At 38.6% G+C, this 22,648-nt stretch overlaps 1 protein-coding gene across 1 annotated transcript in view; it reads right to left on the reverse strand.

Moving 5' to 3' along the window:
• The window catches only part of RNF217 (ring finger protein 217), a 142,476-nt gene that overhangs the window by 13,051 nt on the left and 106,777 nt on the right, over positions 1-22,648 (reverse strand). Inside the window, exon 4 of the mRNA XM_055433840.2 lies at positions 4,783-4,984. Within this exon, the coding sequence (XP_055289815.1) occupies positions 4,783-4,984 (202 nt within the window). The remainder of the gene's footprint in view (positions 1-4,782; positions 4,985-22,648) is intronic.

Consider the following 22,648-nt stretch of genomic DNA (forward strand, 5'->3'; position numbering starts at 1 on the left):
TGGAGGGACTTTGCAGTAGAATCATATTGCTATTAAAGAATCAAGCAGCAACACCATTCTATGAACAAGGATGGTAATTTGGAATAACCAACTACATTAGAAAACAAAACATAATGCTGCCGTTTGTTGGAAATTTGTCAGAAAAATATTAACATTTTTTATTCTTAAGAAAGGGTCTCTGGAACCACAGAAAATATATAGATAGAAAATATATTTTTTAGGAAATACATTTTTCAATGCTGCTGCTGCTAAGTCACTTCAGTCGTGTCCGACTCTGTGTGACCCCATAGATGGAAGCCCACCAGGCTCCCCCGTCCCTGGGATTCTCCGGGCAAGAACACTGGAGTGGGTTGCCATTTCCTTCTCCAATGTGTGAAAGTGAAAAGTGAAAGTGAAGTCGCTCAGTCGTGTCCGACCCTTAGCGACCCCACGGGCTGCAGCCTACCAGGCTCCTCTGTCCATGGGATTTTCTAGGCAAGAGTACTGGAGTGGCTTGCCATTGCCTTCTCCGATATTTTTCAATATCTAATTTTGAAAAAATTGCCATTCAGTTGACAAAATGTCTAACCATGAGGTTTACTTACATTTTTTCACCAATGATATAATTTATCAAGCAGTACTAAATCCCACTGAACAATTTTATTTTGTATACTCGTAAAGCTATGCTTGAGTTTAGAATATATTTACTTGCATATTTTAAGTTATTCTGTTTTCTCCCGTACATGTAGCTCAGTGTGCTCATTCATATTTCTTTTTAAAGTAATTATCAATTTTCACAAGAGTGATAAAACATGACTGCAAAGTAACAGCACTATTGTTTTCAAACATCACAGGACTCAACCAGATATGTGCTCTATTTCTCTCTGGGAAGCAATAAACTTATTACAATCATGCAATCAATATTTGATACATGTTTAAGTCTACTTTTAAAACTGTCTTGGGAAGGCTGATGCTAAAGCTGAAACTGCAATACTTTGGCCACCTCATGCGACGAGTTGACTCACTGGAAAAGACTCTGATGCTAGGAGGGATTGGGGGCGGGAGGAGACGGGGATGTCAGAGAATGAGATGGCTGGATGGCATCACCGACTCGATGGACATGAGTTTGAGTGAACTCCGGGATTTGGTTATAGACAGGGAGGCCTGGTGTGCCGTGATTCATGGGGTCGCAAAGAGTCGGACACGACTGAGCGACTGAACTGAACTGAACTGAACTGAGGACAGTTAAGCTCAGATTCTGTAATTCCTAGATCAATAATAATTCTTTTAAAATACTATTCTCAATAGATGAAACAATATTTTATCATATCCATATATCCTATCTTATTTAAATATTTTAGTACTTATTTTTTGTTCCCTTTTCTATTTTAAATTGTACTTGCAAGTACACCATTGTCAGCCTAGATTTATCATATTTTAAAATGTCTATCATGTTACCATCAAATTTATTTGTAAAAGAACTGCATAAAATTTCCAATTCATTCAATAGTGTATGGAAATTCAGCACAGAGTATTAACTTGACAAAATATTTGCTACTCAATAATCCAAAGAAACCTCATTTTATTTTAATTTATATTTCTCTGACTATTAATAATGCTGAATCTTTTAAAACATGTTCTTCAATTCTGGTTCCAGACTTCTTTTCTTTTTAAAAAAAATTTGATATTTATTTTTCGGGGGCCTCCATTTCTTTTGCATATAAGTTATTTTTGTATATAAGCTACTTGTCAACAAGAAATCAATTCAGTTCAGTTCAGTTCAGTCGCTCAGTCGTGACCGATTCTTCGTGATCCCTTGAATCACAGCACGCCAGGCCTCCAGACCTGTATTTTCTTCACCAATGTATGCTTTAATACTTTGAATATTTGTATGGAATAGTATGAGAACTAAGCATTTTTCTGTCACTTTTATTCCCAATACCATTCACTGAAAAATCTGCCTACTCCCTGAAAAGGTAAAAGTGAAAGTGTGAGTCACTCAGTCATGTCTGACTCTTTGTGAACCCAGGGACTGTGGCCCGCCAAGCTCCTCTGTCCATGGGATTCTCCAGGCAAGGATACTGGAGTGGGTTGCCATGCCCTTCTCCAGGGGATGGATCTTCCCAACCCAGGGACTGAACCCAGGTCCCCCACAATGTGGGCAGATTCTTTACTGTTTGAGCTACCCAGGAAGCCTTTCACTGAAAAATCTGCCTACTCCTTATTAGGGAGATACTTCCATGTCCGAGGCCGCTAATTATCCTCCAATCGCTGTTCTGCCTTATTCTCTAGAGGCAGAACCTCTGATCTGTAGCTGGGCAGATGGTGACATGAAATGAAGACCTTGTTTCTCATCCTCCGGGTGTGAGAGGAGGGCAGGCCCTTTTCCTGTCTCTATCCAAGGACATCTGCAGGCTTCCCAAACTGTAGATCAGGGAAAGACAGAGGTCAGGAGGGCTTTGCTGTCATCCATCTACTCTCTTCCGTGGCAGGGAGGAAGCAAGCTTGGGACTGACAGAGTAACTCCTTGTCCTGCCTTTTGTAGGGATGAGATGTTTGAAATGGAACTGTTCTTTTATTTAAAAACACTGCTTATAAAATCATTTTATTCCATTTCGTAAAATGTAATGGATAACATGGATTATTGTATTCTTCCTAGTTTGTCCAAAGGAGAAAAGTCCACATTTTCCTGCCATACTTGTGATGGTCTGACAGCAGTTTGAGATGGTCTGACAGTTGTCCTGAAGGTAGAAAAATATGTGTAGGAGGAATAACTTATCAGGCCAGCTGCTCCCTGCTTTGTCAGGTACATCCCGACACACAGGAGTACACACGTACACACACACACACACACACACACACACACACATATGAAAATGGGCCCCAAAAGGAAACCAGTTACAGAAATCCGACTGTAAAATTTAAAAACGAAGACAGTACAAAGAAAATATTTCCCTGATGACAGTGTTCTTATGGCCTGTCCATTCTACAGGCTGTTAAATAACTTGACTGTATTTTATGATCTGGGAAGAGCATTCTGGTGGCATCAAGGCAAACAGTGAGAGGACCCAAAGAGAAGGTGTCCAAATATCATTGGACAAATAGGGTGGGAAATAAGAATGACTAAACAGAAAACTGAAAAAAAAAAAAAAGCACGGTCTAATCAAAGATTATTAAAAATAAAAATGGAAGGAAACATCCTGCAACAAAATGGCACTGAAGTAGGAAAGAAAAGAACGAGCAATGCAGGAAAAGATACAGGTGTTGGTTTTGAGGTTGTTCTCTGTATATACAGACGTACAAATAGGTTATAGCTCAAAAACTTAACTTGCAGTTAGCTTTGTCATGGTAGTATTGTTATAAATAGTGCTTACGTTCCTTAGGTATCTCTCCAAAGCCTACTAAACTAGTAAGTATATATTGGTTATATAATTGTAACATACACTATTATATGCAAATAAACCAAAAAAGCACTAAAAATCATTAAAACCAATCTTGTCTATATCCAGTGCTATTGGTTAAGGAACATTGTGTTTAACTAAATAATGCTCAGGAAGAGTGTTTTACAGAGATCATATCATTTTAGAACATGATGGTACTGGTTTCCACATGATAAAATTAAATTTAAAATATATGTTTTATTGTTTAGCTGTCTATATCATTACCACCAACTGTTCTGAGCAGCCTGCCATGATTCTAGCAAGGTGAGTGGTTTTACAACCCTGATGAAGTGATGGAGGGTTGAAGAGAGATATAAGAGAGTTTCATGAAGTAAGGAGAAAGGGAGAAATGTGGATGACGTTTAAAAGTATTGCATACGTGAGGAAGACTGCCAGAGGAAGAAATAATGGAGTTCTGGGTGATGAAAAAGAAAGGAAATCTCATGGTAGGTATATTCCAAAGGAGAAGGGAGCCATTAGAACCAGAAGAACACTACATGAAGGAATCTGTGTTTATGTTTGCATATTTGTATATGAGACCATGTGTTGCTGAGGATGAAGAAAGCAGTAAAAAGTCAATTCATAAACACATTTCATGCATGGATGCTAAGTTACTTCAGTCATGTCCGACTCTCTCTTTGTGACCCTATGAACTGTAGCCCACCAGATTCCTCTGTCCATGGGATTCTCCAGGCAAGAATACTGGAGTCGGTTGCCATTTCCTTCTCCAGGGGATCTTCCCGATCCAGGGATCAAAACCTTGGATATTTAAACTTGGGTTTGTATGCAATGAAGGCATTTGATGCTCATTTCATTAACTGTTAGCTATTAATATTGATATTAACTTCTAATACAATAGAATATACATACAAATAGAAAATATATATGACTTATCAATATACAGGTACAGTGGAACTGTATCACAAGACTCTGAAACACAGGGATTTTAAAAGTTGTACTGTTATGTCTTCTGTGACTAAACAGAGGTTATGTGTTAAAGACCCATTGCGAGGTATCGTCACTACAAAAATAAATGTGACAGTGTCCCCTTTTATCAAATCACTTACAACAGAGTTTCAAAAGACTAATGACTTCACATTTCTGCGGTATATTCAATTATTCGTTTTTTGAACAAAACCTACTTGCTCATATAGGTAGTGTCCTGCTAAGAAACTTAATTTTTTTTTGCTTTAAACACAAAAGGAGAGAAAATGTCTTCCTCCTATTTTTCAGCTAAAGGCTCTACTAGAATACATGGCAGGTGCTGAGATTTATCATAGCTGTTGGATTACATTTCTAAGCTCTATCATCATCACTGCATACTTCCTGAGGAAGATTCCTATAAATAATGTTGGACACTCACCACAGACTGACCCTCGCACTAATCTCCTTAGGTGAGGTCTCTCTGGGAGGTAGCGATATTTGCATCCAAATATACTGAGGTTTGAGGTGTGGTCTCCAAAGAAACGGAGCTGGCGGTATCTCTCCCCACATCGATAACAAAAATTAGTGTTACACTGTGAACAGGTCATATGGTCACACCCTTCAGTTCTCTGGATGTGGATCTGTAACAGAGAAAGAGGGAAAGAAGAACAAGGTTATTAAAATTTTAATAAAGTATGTATGGAACAGAAGATACAAGGTTCACCAAAATAAAAGCCCTAGATAGCACTCCTGAAGCTGTGAGTTTTCTTACAATCACATTCTTGACAGCCATCTTTATATCGAACCCTTTAGATGTGTAAAGCTCACTAATATTTCAGATGCTGAAGCTGCTGGCTTATTTTGACTAATATAAACAAACACATCCCGAAGAAAATTCACATAAATTTCTAAACATACATCTCACTCAATGATTAGGAGGCAATTTAAAATGCTGTGAAGGTATATTTTGTTGATGCTATGATAAGCAAAAATGAGGTGGCCTGGGAAATAAGAGACAAAGGGGATTCTTTAAAAGGAAGGATTACATAAAATTTTTTAAGGCACAGAAATTTCTCTTTGTGTAAGGGAATGACAACAGGTGTGAAATGAAAGTAAAAGTGCTCAGTTATGTCTGACTCTGCAACTCCATGGACTATACAGTCCATGGAATTTTCCAGGTCAGAATACTGGAGTGGGTAGACTTTCCCTTCTCCAGGAGATCTTCCCAACCCAGGGACTTGAACTCAGTTGGGTGGATTCTTTACCAGCTGAGCCACCAGGAAAGCCCCAGTAGGTATAAGTGTATCTGCAGTACCATTTTAGTTCCCAGCTCTAATTTAAGTTGCAAATGCCTGTACAGGACTGTGCATACAATGCTACCTACACAACTGTTGTCATTATCAAGTTAACAGGAAAATACAGAAGTTGTTACTGTCAAGTTACAGGTAAATACTGAGGTTACTTCTTATCTCCCAGGCTATTTAGATGATATTACTTACATGAGAATAAAAATGTGATAATATACATACAGGGACTAACCCATTTTGGAGGCACATCCAGAGTCAGATCAGTACAATATTGGTTCCATTTATCCCTCCCCCTTCACTCACCTAAAACTGTGAGGAACCAAATACCTGGGGAGTGTAACTGACATCCCCTGATTGCCAGGTGATCTCCTTTATCACTTCTTCATATGGATGATTCTTAGACTGATGCTAGACTAGAGAGTATCTTCCTGGACAGGCAAGGACTAGCTATGGTCAAGGACATATGGGCATCAATGGTCAAAGGTAACTATCAATCATTATTTGGTCAACAGAGGCCAAACTTGCTTTTCCTGCTATTGGCCACCTCATCTTTTTCAACTGTATTGATTTTGTCCCCCTTTACCTGACAGTCCCTTGACAGTGGACCCAGGTTTTGGGGAGCCTGAAGGTTATCTAATTAGTGGGGCTCAGGGGGTGCAGTGGTAAAGAGTTCTCCTGTCAGTGCAGGAGGCACGGGTTTGATCCTGGGTCGGGAAGATCTCTTGGAGAAGGAAATGGCAACGCAGTCCAGTATTCTTGCCTGGAAAATGCCACGGACAGAGGAGCCTGGTGGGCTACAGTACATGAAATTGCAGAGTTGTAGATGACTGAGCACACACACACTTAAAGAAGAAGCATGCAAATTACAAACCGGATGTCTACAAAGGGTCCCAGGCAGGTGAGGAGCTCTGCAGCTTCCCGGTAAGTTCTCCCCTGGTGGCCCCGTAGGGCCTGTTTCTATGAATAATGCTGACGAACAACTGCTGTGACTGCATCCACTTAGCAGAGCAGATGGCATTTAGGAACGATGTAGGGCAAGGCCCTACTTAACCCTTGAATTATTTCTCATCCTTTAAACCACCTGAGCATTAGGAGAAAACATGTTCAGAGACAACTGCTAAGCATTCAAAATAAAGGTTACTTCTGCATATCCTCAACCTTTGGACTGTATATAGTATTTGATCTTGATATGGCGATAATAAATCTTAACAGATTTTGAAGTCACATACCATAGTGTTGTATGTGACCTACAAAGGGAGAAGGACTAATATTTGCTTAGAGCCTATTATATACCAAACTTTGCACATATATAGCATCTTTACCCTCATGACCAACCGTAAGACTGGCATGTTTATTCATAACCAGAGCTCAGAAAAGTATTCTGCTTAAATGAATGGAGAAAGGATTTTGATTCATGTCTATTTCGTTATTATGCTAACATGAAAGTGAAGTGTCAGTTGCTCAGTTGTGTTCGACTCCTTGTGACCCCATGGACTGTAGCCATTAGGCTCCTCTGTCCATGGACTTCTCCAGGCAAGAATACTAGAGTGGGTTGCCATGCCTTCTCCAGGGGATTCTTTGCAACCCAGGGATTGAACCCTGCATTGCAGGCAGGGTCTTTACCATTTCAGCTACCCAGGAAGGTAAGCACCCTCTTATCATAAACTTAAAGACAGAACCAGAGGGTCAGTTATATTCTTTGCCGACAGTGTCATCATGTCTGCCTCCTGCACGAGGCATGTCTGAGTCTTTCTCTTGGTTTAGTTCCTCTCTGGACTAATTCACATTCTTCCTTTAAAATAATATTCAAACTTCTTCTGACAGGAAACTTGTTCTAATAAGTTAAACTTGTCACTGACAGTTCATTTGCCTCAAAATGTCATATTCAATTTTCACTGTTGTTTTACATCTGTTTGTAATACTTCTTACTGTGTTCTAAAATCTTTATGTGGTATACTCATTATTCATTTAAATACCGAAGACTGTAATTTCTAGCCTATTTTAAGTCTTTCCTTATTTCAAAAACAACACTCAAAACATAGCAGGCTACTAAAGTTCTGTTAGTCCAATAATATGTCTACACAGGAAGTGATAAAATTCTAAGCTCTGATAATACTCTATAGGAACCCTATATGTTGCAGGGTTATATGGTTCTATAGAGTAATTTGAATATTTCACACACATAACAGCAATGACTTAATCATGAAAAATAGTTTCAGAACTTCTGTCAGGTACATAGTGAATCCTTTAATACTACTGCAAATATATCTTGATTATATATGAATATTTTATAACTTCAGGCTAAAAGAGAAATAAACTGACATAATGCAAGGTAACTTGTAACAAGAGACATGACTTTTCACATTTGCTAATAAGCAAGTTATAATTTTGAACTTCTAACACCCAGAGGATGATAAATTTCATGTGCTAAATGAGTTGCCTGAATATATCTTTAAAGGTCACTCTTCAAAACATCAAAGCTTTTAAAAGTAGGTTTAAATTACATTTATGTAAAGTCCATTTTATGTCTCAGTGAAGCTTTAAAAACATTTTTATTACAGATTCAAAACATTCATCAGTGTTATCTCTGCTAAAAAACAAACTAATTGCCCAAGTGTAATTCAGCATCAAAATTCTGTATTTAATTAAAAGATGGAGACAGAGTAATACAGATGAGATGTTTCCAATCCACTAGATTAAACTGACTACCCATAAGCCACAAACATCGTTTGATTTGTTATCATGGACAGGGTTTCTTCTCTCCATCTATACCAAATAAAGGTGGCTGATACATAAGGAGCTGAATATTTAAACACTACACGTTGCTTTTGGTTCATGGGGTCGCAAAGAGTCGGACACGACTGAGCGACTGAACTGAACTGAACCGAACATGTTGCTTATATATCTCTATATTTACAAGTCATAAGTTAAAATGTTCAGGATATGCCAGATATTTCTTTAATATGACTTTGACATTAAATCCACATAGTAGCAGTAGACTGAAATGATAACATGGACCACACCTTTGAGCCTATGACATTCTTTACAGGACATATGAACACCTGCAATAAGACATTAATCAATGCATCTACTCCCCTCTTCAAGCTGTTTACATTTAGTTTAATAAAATGCCCACAAACTATCTTAAATTCTAGTTCTAAGCTGTTTATTTTCACACAGATTCTACTTAATTCTAAGGTAGAAAAATAACAATAAATGTACTGCTAAATATCCAACCCATTTTATAACTAAATCAGTACACATCTGCCCACAAGTATTTATCTCCACTTCCACCAAGAACTGAAGATTTATTTTATTCTTTAAGTGGGAAATGATAACTAAATTAACTGTTATCAATACTGTTCCCAGTAAGATTTAGTCTATGTATAAAATGATTTTAATATATGCATTTGCCTCAGTGGCTTTGATATTGGGAGGGATGAATTAGAAACAAAAATTATGAGAGAAGGTTTTGGAGATCCGATGACTAACTCTTAGTTCCTTATTTATCCCACTATACTAATTCTCCACAACACAGGGATTTTTTTTTTTTAATAATTTTATTTTTGGCTGTGCTGGGTCTTCACTGCTGTGCGGGCTTTTCTTTAGTTGTGCGTGGGGGCTCCTCTCTAGGGGCAGTGTGGGGGCTTCTCACTGCAGCAGCTTCTCTTGTTGTGGAGAAGGGCGTGGGCTCCAGGGCATGGGCTTCTGTAGTTGCAGCACATGGGCTCAGTAATTGCAGCTCCCGGGCTCCAGAGCACAGGCTCAATAGCTGTGGCACACGGGCTTAGCTGTTACGTGGCATGTGGGATCTTCCTGGATCAGGGCTGGAACCCATGTCTCCTGAGCTGGCAGGCAGATTCTCTAACATTGAGCCACCAAGGACTCCCCAACACAGGGATTTTTAAAAAGCAAACATATATGCAAAGCCTTCAAAGACCTGATTAAAAACATGTACCTAGAATTACTGCCCAATTGTGAAATAAACAATAATAAGGGCAAAAATGAAACAATTCTAGAGATGCTAAGACTTCTCTGTGCCTTTTCTGGGGCCGTGACTTACAGAAGCACTTCATTAAGTGAATGTGCAAGTCAAGAAGGGCAATGTTACCACATACAAAAAAGGTGTAAGAAATCTCAGCGAATGGGTTCCAAAGCAGTCAGTCCAATTTAGAACAGGAAGGCAGCCAGTTTCAAGAATGTCTTCAAAAAATAACAATGGACGATACAACAAGCAATAAAATTTATGAGGAAATAAATATTAAATAACATGATAAATAAAGTGGGCATTTCTATTCCCAATAAGGAAGGAAGAAAAACAATAAGGACTTTCAGGAAAAACAAAACAAAATAAAGGGCATGTAAGGTTCAAATATGAGGCACAACACACTACAGCATAATTGAGTTAACAGTGTGCACAAAGAGGCAAGGGGCATGTTTCCTAGAAGCTGTGATTCCATAGACAGGGAAATGTAATCCTTGTCCCATAATTATATGTTCTTGATACGTAAACACTCAACTGGTTTTCAAATATTAGAATCGTTCTTTAGAAAAAAGTAGTAAACATTAGAACAGAAGGTGGAGGTTATTAAATTTGACAATATAAAAACAAAGTTACAGCTTACAGAAAATGGGAAACAGAGAAGTAGCAAGAATTGTAGGAGGACTAGATCCTCATATATGCCTAAAACTGCTAGACAAGGGACAGAAGTTTCTATACAGTTTTAAAGGTAAAGATAATCAAAAGAACTAAAATAGTAACTATCAAAAACTGGAATAGAAAGACACAGAAAGGATAGATGAACAGCATGAATCCTGTAGTGTCAACTGTGGTTGCTTCTATTTTGGTAAACTATTCTGTAAAAAATAAATAAGATGCTGATTTAAAAATCATTTGGTGTCTCCTGCTATGTTAGTTTTTTTAAAGCCATACTCTAACTTCGATTGTCCTCTAATGTAATGTACTTTGGCCACCTGATGCGAAGAGCTGACTCACTGGAAAAGACCCTGATGCTGGGAAAGATTGAAGGCAGGAGGAGAAGGGGACAACAGAGAATGAGATGGCTGGATGGCATCACCGACTCGATGGACATGGGTGTGAGTAAACTCCGGGAGTTGGTGATGGACAGGGAGGCCTGGTGTGCTGCGGCTCATGAGGTCATGAGCGACTGAACTGAGCGACTGAACTGAACTGAATGTCCTGGTTTTCTTTCTTATAGGGAATTTCATACATAATTCAGTCTTATGATTGATTTGTGATGACACATTCTTTGAGGAAGAACGAGCAGACTGTCCAATTCTTATTCCTCAGGGTAGAACTGTACTACAAATTAGCCCCTAAGTTCCTTCCTTCTTCTCGACCATACTTCCCTTGATTCCACAACCCACGTCCTCACAAAGTTCCAGACGTCTGTTCTTCCCGTCCTTCTCATTCATCTTTGCCCCTTCCCTTCTGTGGCTGTGCGCCACTAGCCTGCTAATAGCTCACAAGTCTCCCCATCCTGATAAATCCTCCCTTTAATTCCACATGACCTTCCAGCCAACGATTACCCTCACCCTTCCATCTTAACTAAGCTTCTTAAAAGAACAGTCTATTCTCACTGCTTTTCTTTCTCACTTCTTAATTCTTCCTCAGTTGACTGCAATCCCATGTTACTGAAACATCCAGATCCACTGTGTTTCTCTAGGAAATAGTATTCATTCATTCACTCAATAAATATGTATTTGCTCACTGATAAAAGCCAACATGGCTTCTGCCCTTAAGGAGCTTTTAGTCTAATGTATTGATGTTGTTGTTGTTCAGTCACCCACTCATGCCCAGCTCTTTTCGACCCCATGGACTGCAGCACGCCAGGCCTTCCTGTCCCTCACTATCTCCTAAAGTTTGCCCAAGTTCACGTTCATTGCATTGGTGATGCCATCCAGCTATCTCATCCTCTGATGCCCTCTTCTCCTTCTGCCCTCAATGTTGCCCTGCATCAGGGACTTTTTCAATGAGTAAGCTGTTCACATCAGGTGACCAAAATATTGGAGTCTCAGCTTCAGCATCAGTTCTTCCAATGAATATTCAGGGTGGATTTTCTTTAGGATGGACTGATTTGATCTCCATGCTGTCCAAGGGACTCTCAGGAGTCTTCTCCAGCATTCGTTCGAAGGCATCGATTCTTTGGCACTGCCTTCTTTACGGTCCAGCTGATAGATGTGATAAATTGTACAAATAAACAGATATTCATAAGCTATGATAAATGCTATGAAGGAGAAGGATAGGCCATGAAGAGAGTACTTAACAGAAGGAGCTTGATCTGATCTAAGGGTCAGAAGAGGCTTGTCTAAGGAAGTGTCATATGACTTGAAATGAAGAACAAGTTAAGTTCACCAGTTAAGAGGACTCAGAGGTAGGGAGACCATTCCCAAAACAGTATATTCAGGGCACTGTATCCATGAAATGATACATGAAGTGAGATGATTAGACAGCATCACCGCCTCAATGGACATGAATTTGAACAAACTTCGGGAGATAGTGAAGGACAGGGAAGCTTGGCATTCTGCAATCCATGGAGTCGCAAAGAGCTGGACACAACTGAGCGACTGAATAACAACATCCATAAAATTAGAAGCAAGCTATACTAGCCCTATCACAGTATTTCTCAGTCTCTATTTTAAACCTCTTTAGTTATATGTATCTCTCTGCTCAAACTCTCTACTCTCCCAGTTGATAAAATCTGAAAGGGCCCATATCCCATACATCTTATTTGTTATTTTATTAAAGGGAGTTGCACAGATCCTGTCACATAGCATGTTCTCGATATGCATTATTAAAAGAACAAGTGAGTATTATCCATGCCCTCTAATTGCCAAATCCAATGAATACATTTTTAATTCTTATATTACTGTATTTCTCAGTGTCATTTAATCAGTTGGTCACTACTTCCCTCTGACCTTTGATATACTCTTGCTTCAATGACACCTTTTTATCCTAGATGCTCCTGTCTCTCTTAGGTTCCTAGTTCTTCACTTATCTCTTAATTCCATCCATGAATCACCACTTTGCATACACTCTTTGCGTAGTCTCTTCCGTACTCAAATGGCCTCAACTTCCCTCCACTGGATTTCATTTTTACATTACCACTACAGACCTTGCTCCTGAGCTGCAGAGTCATATAGCAATTATTTGGGGGTCATATACACCTGTATGCCTTAAAGCCATCTCGAAGTCAAATAAGCAAAACCAGACTCATGATCACTGCAAGGTTCCCTAGCCCAACAGTAACGAAAGTAACTCTATCTCCATTACTTTAACTCAGTTTATGATATCTGGGTACCATGACCCAGGTGGTAAAGAATTTGCCTGCAATGCAGGAGACCCGGGCTCAATCTCTTGGTCAGGAAGATCCTCTGGAGAAGAGAATGGCAACCCACTCCAGTATTCTTGCCTGGAAAATCCCATGGACAGAGAAGCCTGGCAGGCTACAGTCCAAGGGGTCGCTGAATCAGACATGACTGAGCGACTAACACTTTCACTTTTTACGGTATCATCACCATCCATTTAGATACATAAGCTAAGTATCTAGTTATTATCCTCTTCTCACTTCCAGCTCTCTATCAAGATCAGACAGTTTCAGCCCCAGGATATTTATCGAGCCCTTCTCCCCTTCTCCAGCCCTGACCATTACCTTAGCTCATACAGTCATCATTTCCTTCTAGATGTCTACAACTACCTTCATATGATCAACAGCAACCAACCTAAAATATTGATATAAATTGGATACCACACCATTCCCTTGTTTACAACTTTTCAGCTGGAGGATGAAATCCAAATTTCTTAACATTGCATGCAAGGCCCAGGCTTCTGTTTGTATCTGTTACCCCACCTTTCACCACTTCCTTCTGTGAACCTTACTCTAAAGGAACCACAAAATACTTGTGGCTCCACTACACAACACTCATTTCCTGGCTCTGTGTCCTGAGCTTTAAGCGTTATACTCTCACCCCTGGATACCTTTCATTATGTCAAAATCCACCCAATAATTCTCAATAACAGCTCTCCCTGGTTTCCCCAAGATGAATGGAGATATCCCCTTTACCATGAACTCATCTGTAATACTCTATGCAAAGCCCTACTGAAGTGCAACAGTGTTTTGTCATCTTCCCACGTAACCTCTGTGTGTTCCCTTATCTGGGTTTCATAAGAAAAATGACCATGTTGCACAGAGCACGTGATGGAGTCTCACTAAAAGTGCATATAAGGAGTAAAGTAAAATGACATTCATTCACTCATCAACTGTCCATTTAGTCCTGAACAGTGCCGAGCACTGCTTTTAAATATTCAAGGTATCTCAAGGATCAAAACAGATCAAAACCCCTGCTCTCATGATGCAAAATATATCCACTATTTTTTTTAAATTGGAGGCTAATTACTTTACAATATTGTATTGGTTTTGCCATACATTGACATGAATCCGCCCTGGGTGTACATGTGTTCCCCATCTTGAACCCCCCTCCCTCCTCCCTCCCCATCCCATCCCTCTGGGTAATCCCCGTGCACCAGCCCCGAGCATCCTGTCTCATGTATCGAACTTGGACTGGCGATTCGCTTCACATATGATAATATACATGTTTCAATGCCATTCTCCCAAATCATCCCATCCCCGTCCTCTCCCAAAAGACTGTTCTATACATCTGTGTCTCTTTTGCTGTCTCATATACAGGGTTATCGTTACCATCTTTCCAAATTCCATATATATATGTTAGTATACTGTATTGGTGTTTTTCTTTCTGGCTTACTTCACTCTGTATAATAGGCTCCAGTTTCATCCACCTCATTAGAACTGATTCAAATGTATTCTTTTTTATTGCTGAGTAATAGTCAATTTGTATATGTACCAAAGCTTTCTTATCCATTTGTCTGCAGATGGACATCTAGGTTGCTTCCATGTCCTGGCTATTATAAACAGTGCTGTGATGAACACTGGAGTACATGTGTCTCTTTCAATTCTGGTTTCCTCGGTGTGTATGCCCAGGAGTGCGATTGCCGGGTCATATGGCAGTTCTATTTCCAGTTTTTTAAGGAATCTCCACACTGTTCTCCATAGTGGCTGTCCTAGTTTGCATTCCCACCAACAGTGGAAGAGGGTTCCCTTCTCTTCACACCCTCTCCAGCATTTACTGCTTATAGACTTTTGGATAGCAGCCATTCTGACTGGCGTGAAATGGTACCACTGTGGTTTCGATTTGCATTTCTCTGATTATGAGTGATGTTGAGCATCTTTTCATGTGTTTGTTAGCCATCTGTATGTCTTCTTTGGAGAAATGTCTGTTTAGTTCTCTGACCCATTTTTTGATTGGCTCGTTTATTTTTCTGGAATTGAGCTGCAGGAGTTGCTTGTATATTTTTGAGATTAATTCTTTGTCAGTTGCTTCATTTGCTATTATTTTCTACCATTCTGAAGGTTATCTCTTCACCTTGCTTATAGTTTCCTTTGCTGTGCAGAAGCTTTTAACTAGGTCCCATTTGCTTATTTTTGCTTTTATTTCCAATATTCTGGGAGATGGGTCATGGAGGATCCTGCTGTGATTTATGTCGGAGAGTGTTTTGCCTATGTTCTCCTCTAGGAGTTTTACAGTTTCTAGTCTTACATCTAGATCTTTAATCCATTCTGAGATTATTTTTGTGTATGGTGTTAGGGAATGCTCTAGTTTCATTCTTTTACAAGTGGCTGACCAGTTTTCCCAGCACCACTTGTTAAAGAGATAATTTCTCCATTGAATATTCTTGCCTCCCTTGTCAAAGATAAGTTGTCCATAGGTGCATGGATTTATCTCTGGGCTTTATATTTTGTTCCATTGATCTATATTTCTGTCTTCATGCCAGTACCATACTGACTGTGGCTTTATAGTAGAGCCTGAAGTCCAGCAGGTTGATTCCGCCAGTTCCATTCTTCTTTCTCAAGATTGCTTTGGCTATTCGAGATTTTTTGTATTTCCATACAAATTGTGAAATTATTTGTTCTGTGAAAAATGCCATTGGTAGCTTGATAGGGATTGCATCGAATCTATAGATTACTTTGGGTAGTATATTCATTTTCACTATATTGATTCTTCCAATCCACAAACACGGTATATTTCTCCATCTATTAGTGTCCTCTTTGATTTCTTTCACCAGTGTTTTACAGTTTTCTATATATAGGTCTTTTGTTTCTTTCGGTAAATATATTCCTAAGTATTTTATTCTTTTCGTTGCAATGGTGAATGGAATTGTTTCCTTAATTTCTTTCTATTTTCTCATTATTAGTGTATAGGAATGCAAGGGATTTCTGTGTGTTGATTTTATATCCTGCAACTTTACTATATTCATTGATTAGCTCTAGTAATTTTCTGGTAGAGTCTTTAGGGTTTTCTGTGTAGAGGATCATGTCATCAGCAAACAGTGAGTTTTACTTCTTTTCCAATTTGGATTTCTTTTATGTCTTTTTCTACTCTGATTGCTGTGGCCAAAACTTCCAAAACTATGTTGAATAGTAATGGTGAGAGTGGGCACCCTTGTCTTGTTCCTGATTTTAGGGGAAAAGCTTTCAATTTTTCACCACTGAGGATAATGTTTGCTGTGGGTTTGTCATATATATGTTCTTAACATGTTGAGGTATGTTCCTTCGATCCCTGCTTTCTGGAGGGTTTTTATCATAAATGGATGCTGAATTTTGTCAAAGGCTTTCTCTGCATCTATTGAGATAATCATATGATTTTTATTTTTCAATTTGTTAATGTGGTGTATTACATTGATTGATTTGCAGATATTAAAGAATCTCTGCATCCCTGGGATAAAGCCCACTTGGTCATAATGTATGATCTTTTTAATCTATTGTTGGATTCTGATTGTTAGAATTTTGTTAAGGATTTTTGCATCTATGTTCATCAGTGATATTGGCCTATAGTTTTCTTTTTTTGTGGCATCTTTGTCAGGGTTTGGTATTAGGGTGATGGTAGCCTCATAGAATGAGTTTGGAAGTTTACCTTCCTCTGCAATTTTCTGAAAGAGTTTTAGTAGGATAGGTGTTAGCTCTTCTCTAAATTTTTGGCAGAATTCAGCTGTGAAGCCGTCTGGACCTGGGCTTTTGCTTACTGGAAGATTTCTGATTACAGTTTCAATTTCTGTGCTTGTGATGGGTCTGTTCAGATTTTCTATTTCTTCCTGGTTCAGTTTTAGAAAGTTGTACTTTTCTAAGTACTTGTCCATTTCTTCCAAGTTGTCCATTTTATTGGCATATAATTGCTGATAGTAGTCTCTTATGATCCTTTGTATTTCTGTGTTGTCTGTTGTGATCTCTCCATTTTCATTTCTAATTTTATTGATTTGGTTCTTCTCCCTTTGTTTCTTGATGAGTCTGGCTAGTGGTTTGTCAATTTTGTTTACCTTCTCAAAGAACCAGCTTTTGGCTTTGTTGATTTTTGCTATGGTCTCTTTTGTTTCTTTTCCATTTATTTCTGCCCTAATTTTTACAATTTCTTTCCTTCTACTAACCCTGGGGTTCTTCATTTCTTCCTTTTCTAGTTGTTTTAGGTGTAGAGTTAGGTTATTTAGTTGACTTTTTTCTTGTTTCTTGAGGTATGCCTGTATTGCTATGAACCTTCTCCTTAGCACTGCTTTTACAGTGTCCCAGAGGTTTTGGGTTGTTTTGTTTTCATTTTCATTCGTTTCTATGCATATTTTGATTTCTTTTTTGATATCTTCTATGATTTGTTGGTTATTCAGCAACATGTTGTTCAGCCTCCATATGTTGGAATTTTTAATAGTTTTTCTCCTGTAATTGAGATCTAATCTTACTGCATTGTGGTCAGAAAAGATGCTTGGAATGATTTCAATTTTTTTGAATTTACCAAGGCCAGATTTATGGCCCAGGATGTGATCTATCCTAGAGAAGGTTCCGTGTGCGCTTGAGAAAAAGGTGAAATTCATTGTTTTGGGGTGAAATGTCCTATAGATATCTATTAGGTCTAACTGGTCTATTGTATTATTTAATGTTTGTGTTTCCTTGTTAATTTTCTGTTTAGTTGATCTATCCTATCCACTATTTTAAATAGTGATAGCAATATGGTGCTACGGAGGAAAAAACAAAGCCTATAAAGGGCATAAGGTAGGAGAAAGTGATTACTGAGAAGCTGAATTTTGTTCAAAGGCATGAAGGGAGAGAGCTGGGTGTGCAGGTATCTGGGGAATGCATATTTCAGACAAAAGGAAGAGCAGATATGGAGACCCTGAGAAGGGAACATGACTGGTGCTTCTGAAGCATAGCAAGGAGGGCAGGGTGGCTGCAGGAGGGAGAAGGAAGTGGAAAATGAGGTCAGAGGGATAACGGGGTGGAAGTGTGAGCAGAGTGTGATGTGTCATATAGTCACTGTAAGGACTAGCTTTTGCTCTGTGTGAGACGGGAGACATGGAGGATTTTGAGCAGGTAGTATGTAATCTTCCTTGTTTAAACAGTCTCCTTCTGGCTGCTGGGTTAAGACACTGTGAAGAGTAAGAAACCATCAGGAGGTTGTGGCAAAAGTCTTCAAGAGAAAAAGATGTTGATGTCCTGAACCAGACTAGTGACAGTGGGGGTGTTGAGATATAGTCAAATTCTGAATATATTTTGATGGTACGATCTACAGAAGTTTATGACTGATGGTATGTGGGGTGTGTGAGAGAATGAGGTCAGATTCTTGACTTGAGCAGCTAGAAGGTTGGCACTGCCATTCACTGAGATGGAGAAACTATGAGAAGGTCCATCTTGGGGACAGCAGAGAGAAATAGATTGAAGAAGTCCATGAAGGCAAGCAAGTGAAGATGCTGCTTATGAATCTGGATAAGGATTTTTTCTCATACTTCTCCAAACTGTTGATTTGCCTACTGACTGCTGCTACCAGCAAAATGTGTACCCTGTCTGGAATTCTCAGTTGAGTTTACTGCAGAAATAAAAAGCAATTTTTAAAGCTGGAAATGAAATGGAAAGGAAAGGAAATGAACCATCATAGAAAGCTTTAAATCCTTTAGAAAAACTGGCTCCACTGGGATCCACACAGAAAATGGGCAGATTTTTACTCCACTCTTCCGTGTCTGCACAGCTCACTAGAAATCCTCTCAGAAGCCCTCATCTCTATCAGAGGCCCTCCACATGGACTCTCAGCCCCTTGGAGATGTTTCAGAATTTCTTTGGTAACGCGATGTTTGGCAGTAACAAAGGTGGCTGATGCTGGCATTTTGGATTGTTCTTCAATGTTTCAGACATTTTGCTCAGAAGAGTATTAGGTTCCATCCATATTATTTTTTAATACACTAGACTATAAGAGACTGTTTATAAATATACGAACACGGAACTTAACTTCATCTTACATATAAACACAAAATATTGTTTGTATGGTTTTAATAGATAATTTTCTAATTATATTTTCTAATTATATAGATATTTTCTATATAACTACAGAATAAACTGAGAAAGATTGATTGATTTAGACTCTAACTCCATTTTATATATGTTTCAAAGATGTATGTGTGGTTTTAATGTATCCTGAATTGTCTAGCAATATAATCACACGTATTCATATGTATATACATGTACATTTATAAGCATACATACACACATATAAATATACTATTTTGTCTTCAAATAAAAGGATAGGTATTGATAATATTTAAACTTCCCTTCATGGTTTCTTAAATCCAAATTTGTGAACCCATTTTAAATGGGTTCAAAAATCTGATTGCTTCTTCTTGTCTTTTAATGCCATGGTACCTGAACATTTACATGTTTAAATATTCACTTATTGTTATTCGATTCTACTATTCTATAAGAATAACAACAGGTGAATATATGTTATTATTATTTTGTTTATATATATTTATTTGTTCTTCTATATTTTTAAAAAATGGGCTTCCCTCGTAGCTCAGTCAGGAAAGAACCTGCCTGCAATTCAGGAGACCCGGGTTTGATTCCTGGCTCAGGAAGATACCCTGGAGAAGGAAATGGCAACCCACTCCAGTATTCTTGCCTGGAGAATCCCATGGACAGAGGAGCCTGGCAGGCTATACTCTACGACGACTTAGCAACTAAACCATCACATATTAAAATTAGGACAATATATTGATTTTTAATGAAATGCTGTATGTACTAACATTATACATTTAATCTCGGGCAGCTAATCAACATCAAAGTTATTAGTCATAAAAAATGGGTCATGGATGCAATACAGTTTATATCCTAGAAAATATCTGCCACCAAACAATCAGTCTCTTCTCACAACTAATGTCTAGATTTTGGCACTTCAAGAAAACAGTAGCAGTGATAACTACTGCATCAAACTTAGTGATGTCAAGCAATCTGGAGAGTTAAAGTGGGTGATTAGTGGTCAAGGAAAAGCTATTTTATCCTCTATAACAGGCATTATCTAAAAGCAGTCACCAGCCCCTGAACATACTTTTGCAGTGGCACGTGAAGTGCCAGAGAACTGCAGGATTATCTAGACAATCCAACATTAATATTCTAAATTCTTTTCTTAGCAACCATAGGCTACAAAGCTGTAGCTCATATATAAGAACCCACAGACAGAGATTTGTACTAATTTGATATGAACAGGAGAAACTTAATCATTTCCATGAATCAATACATTTTTTTCCTAGAGCAGCCTTTTATAGGATTTAAGAGAATAAAATATCGGAAGGGAAATATCTTGACAAGTAAATTCCTGTAATTTCAAATTCATAATAAATTATATATGAATATAATTCACTTGTCTCTGCCTGCCTTTTGGCCTAGTTACTTAGCCTCTCTGAAACTGTTTCTCACAACTTTCCTTAGAGATTTAAATGAGACAATAAATGTAACTCACACACTATTAAACCTATCATTTTATTATTACTGTTGCTGTTGTTCAGTCACTAAGTCGCGTTCAACTCTTTGTGACTCCATAAACTGCAGCACGGCAGGTTTCCCTGTCCTTCACTATCTCCTGGAGTTTGCTCAAACTCATGTTCACTGAGTCGATGATGCTATCCAACCATCTCATCCTCTGCTGCCCCTTCTCCTCCTGTAAAACATCTTAGCTTCATCAAAAAGCATTTAATAATTAAGATCTGGATGGCACACTGGAACTTAGCATCTTAGTATCAGATTTGAGGATTTGATGAGATAACTAATGAAACTGTAAAACGGCAATGGAGAGCAACATGTAATTAATATCAGTACATGTAGATAGTGGTGCTATTACTATTGCTGTGCTAACACCATAAAGAAAGAGCACTGTACAAAGGTGTTTTATGAACAAAATAAGATGGCATATTGGAACTCAGCACTCCCTGTTCATATCTTCACATTTCATTTAAAAAAAAAAGAGAAGTGTCCAGCCTCCTACAAATAGGAAATATGTTGACCTTGAAATAACAAACAAGAGAAGACTCTACACATGGACATCACCAGATGGCCAACACTGAAATAAGACTGATTATATTCTTTGCAGCCAACGATGGAGAAGCTCTATTCAGTTAGCAAAAACAAGACCAGGAGCTGACTGTGGCTCAGATCATGAACTCCTTGTTGCCAAATTCAGACTCAAATTGAAGACAGTAGGGAAAACCACTAGACCATTCAGGTATGACCTAAATCAAATCCTTTATGATTATACAGTGGAAGTGAGAAATAGATTTAAGGGTCTAGATCTGATAGATAGAGTGCCTGATGAACTATGGATGGAGGTGCGTGACATTGTACAGGAGACAGGGACCAAGACCATCCCCATGGAAAAGAAATGCAAAAAAGCAAAATGACTGTCTGAGGGGGCCTTACAAATAGCTGTGAAAAGAAGAGAAGCGAAAAGCAAAGGAGAAAAGGAAAGATATACACATTTGAATGCAAAGTTCCAAAGAATGGCAAGGAGAGATAAGAAAGCCTTCCTCAGAGATCAGTGCAAAGAAACAGAGGAAAATAATAAAGCGAAAGTCTAGAGATCTCTTCAGGAAAATTAGAGATACCAAGGGAACATTTCATGCAAAGATGGGCTCGATAAAGGACAGAAATGGTATGGACCTAACAGAAGCAGAAGATATTAAGAAGAGGTGGCAAGAATACACAGAAGAACTATACAAAAAAGATCTTCATGACCCAGATAATCATGATGGTATGATCACTCACCTAGAGCCAGACATCCTGGAATGTGAAGTCAAGTGGACCTTAGGAAGCATCACTACGAACAAAGCTAGTGGAGGTGATGGAATTCTAGTTGAGCTATTTCAAATCCTAAAAGATGATGTTATGAAAGTACTGCACTCAATATGCCAGCAAATTTGGAAAACTCAGCAGTGGCCACAGGACTGGAAAAGGTCAAATTTTCATTCCAATCCCAAAGAAAGGCAATGCCAAAGAATGCTCAAACTACCGCACAATTGCACTCATCTCACACGCTAGCAAAGTAATGCTCAAAATTCTCCAAGCCAGGCTTCAGCAATATGTGAACCGTGAATTTCCAGATGTTCAAGTTGGTTTTGGAAAAGGTAGAGGAACCAGAGATCAAATTGCCAACATCCACTGGATCATCGAAAAAGCAAGAGAGTTCCAGAAAAACATCTACTTCTGCTTTATTGACTATGCCAAAGCCTTTGACTGTGTGGATCACAAGAAACTGTGGAACATTCTCAAAGAGATGGGAATACCAGACCACCTGACCTGCCTCTTAAGAAACCTGTATGCAGGTCAGGAAGCAACAGTTAGAACTGATCATGGAACAACAGACTGGTTCCAAATAGGGAAAGGAGTACATCAAGGCTGCATATTGTCACCCTGCTTATTTAACTTATATTCACAGTACATCATGAGAAATGCTGGGCTGGAGGAAGCACAAGCTGGAATCAAGATTGCCCAGAGAAATATCAATAACCTCAGATATGCAGATGATACCACCCTTATGGCAGAAGGTGAAGAACTAAAGAGCCTCTTGATGAAAGTGAAAGAGTAGAGTGAAAAAGTTGGCTTA

This window comes from Moschus berezovskii, chromosome 10 (genome assembly GCF_049115385.1).
Source record: "Moschus berezovskii isolate FMDL1 chromosome 10, NW_MosBer_1.0, whole genome shotgun sequence".
Lineage (NCBI taxonomy): Eukaryota > Metazoa > Chordata > Mammalia > Artiodactyla > Moschidae > Moschus > Moschus berezovskii.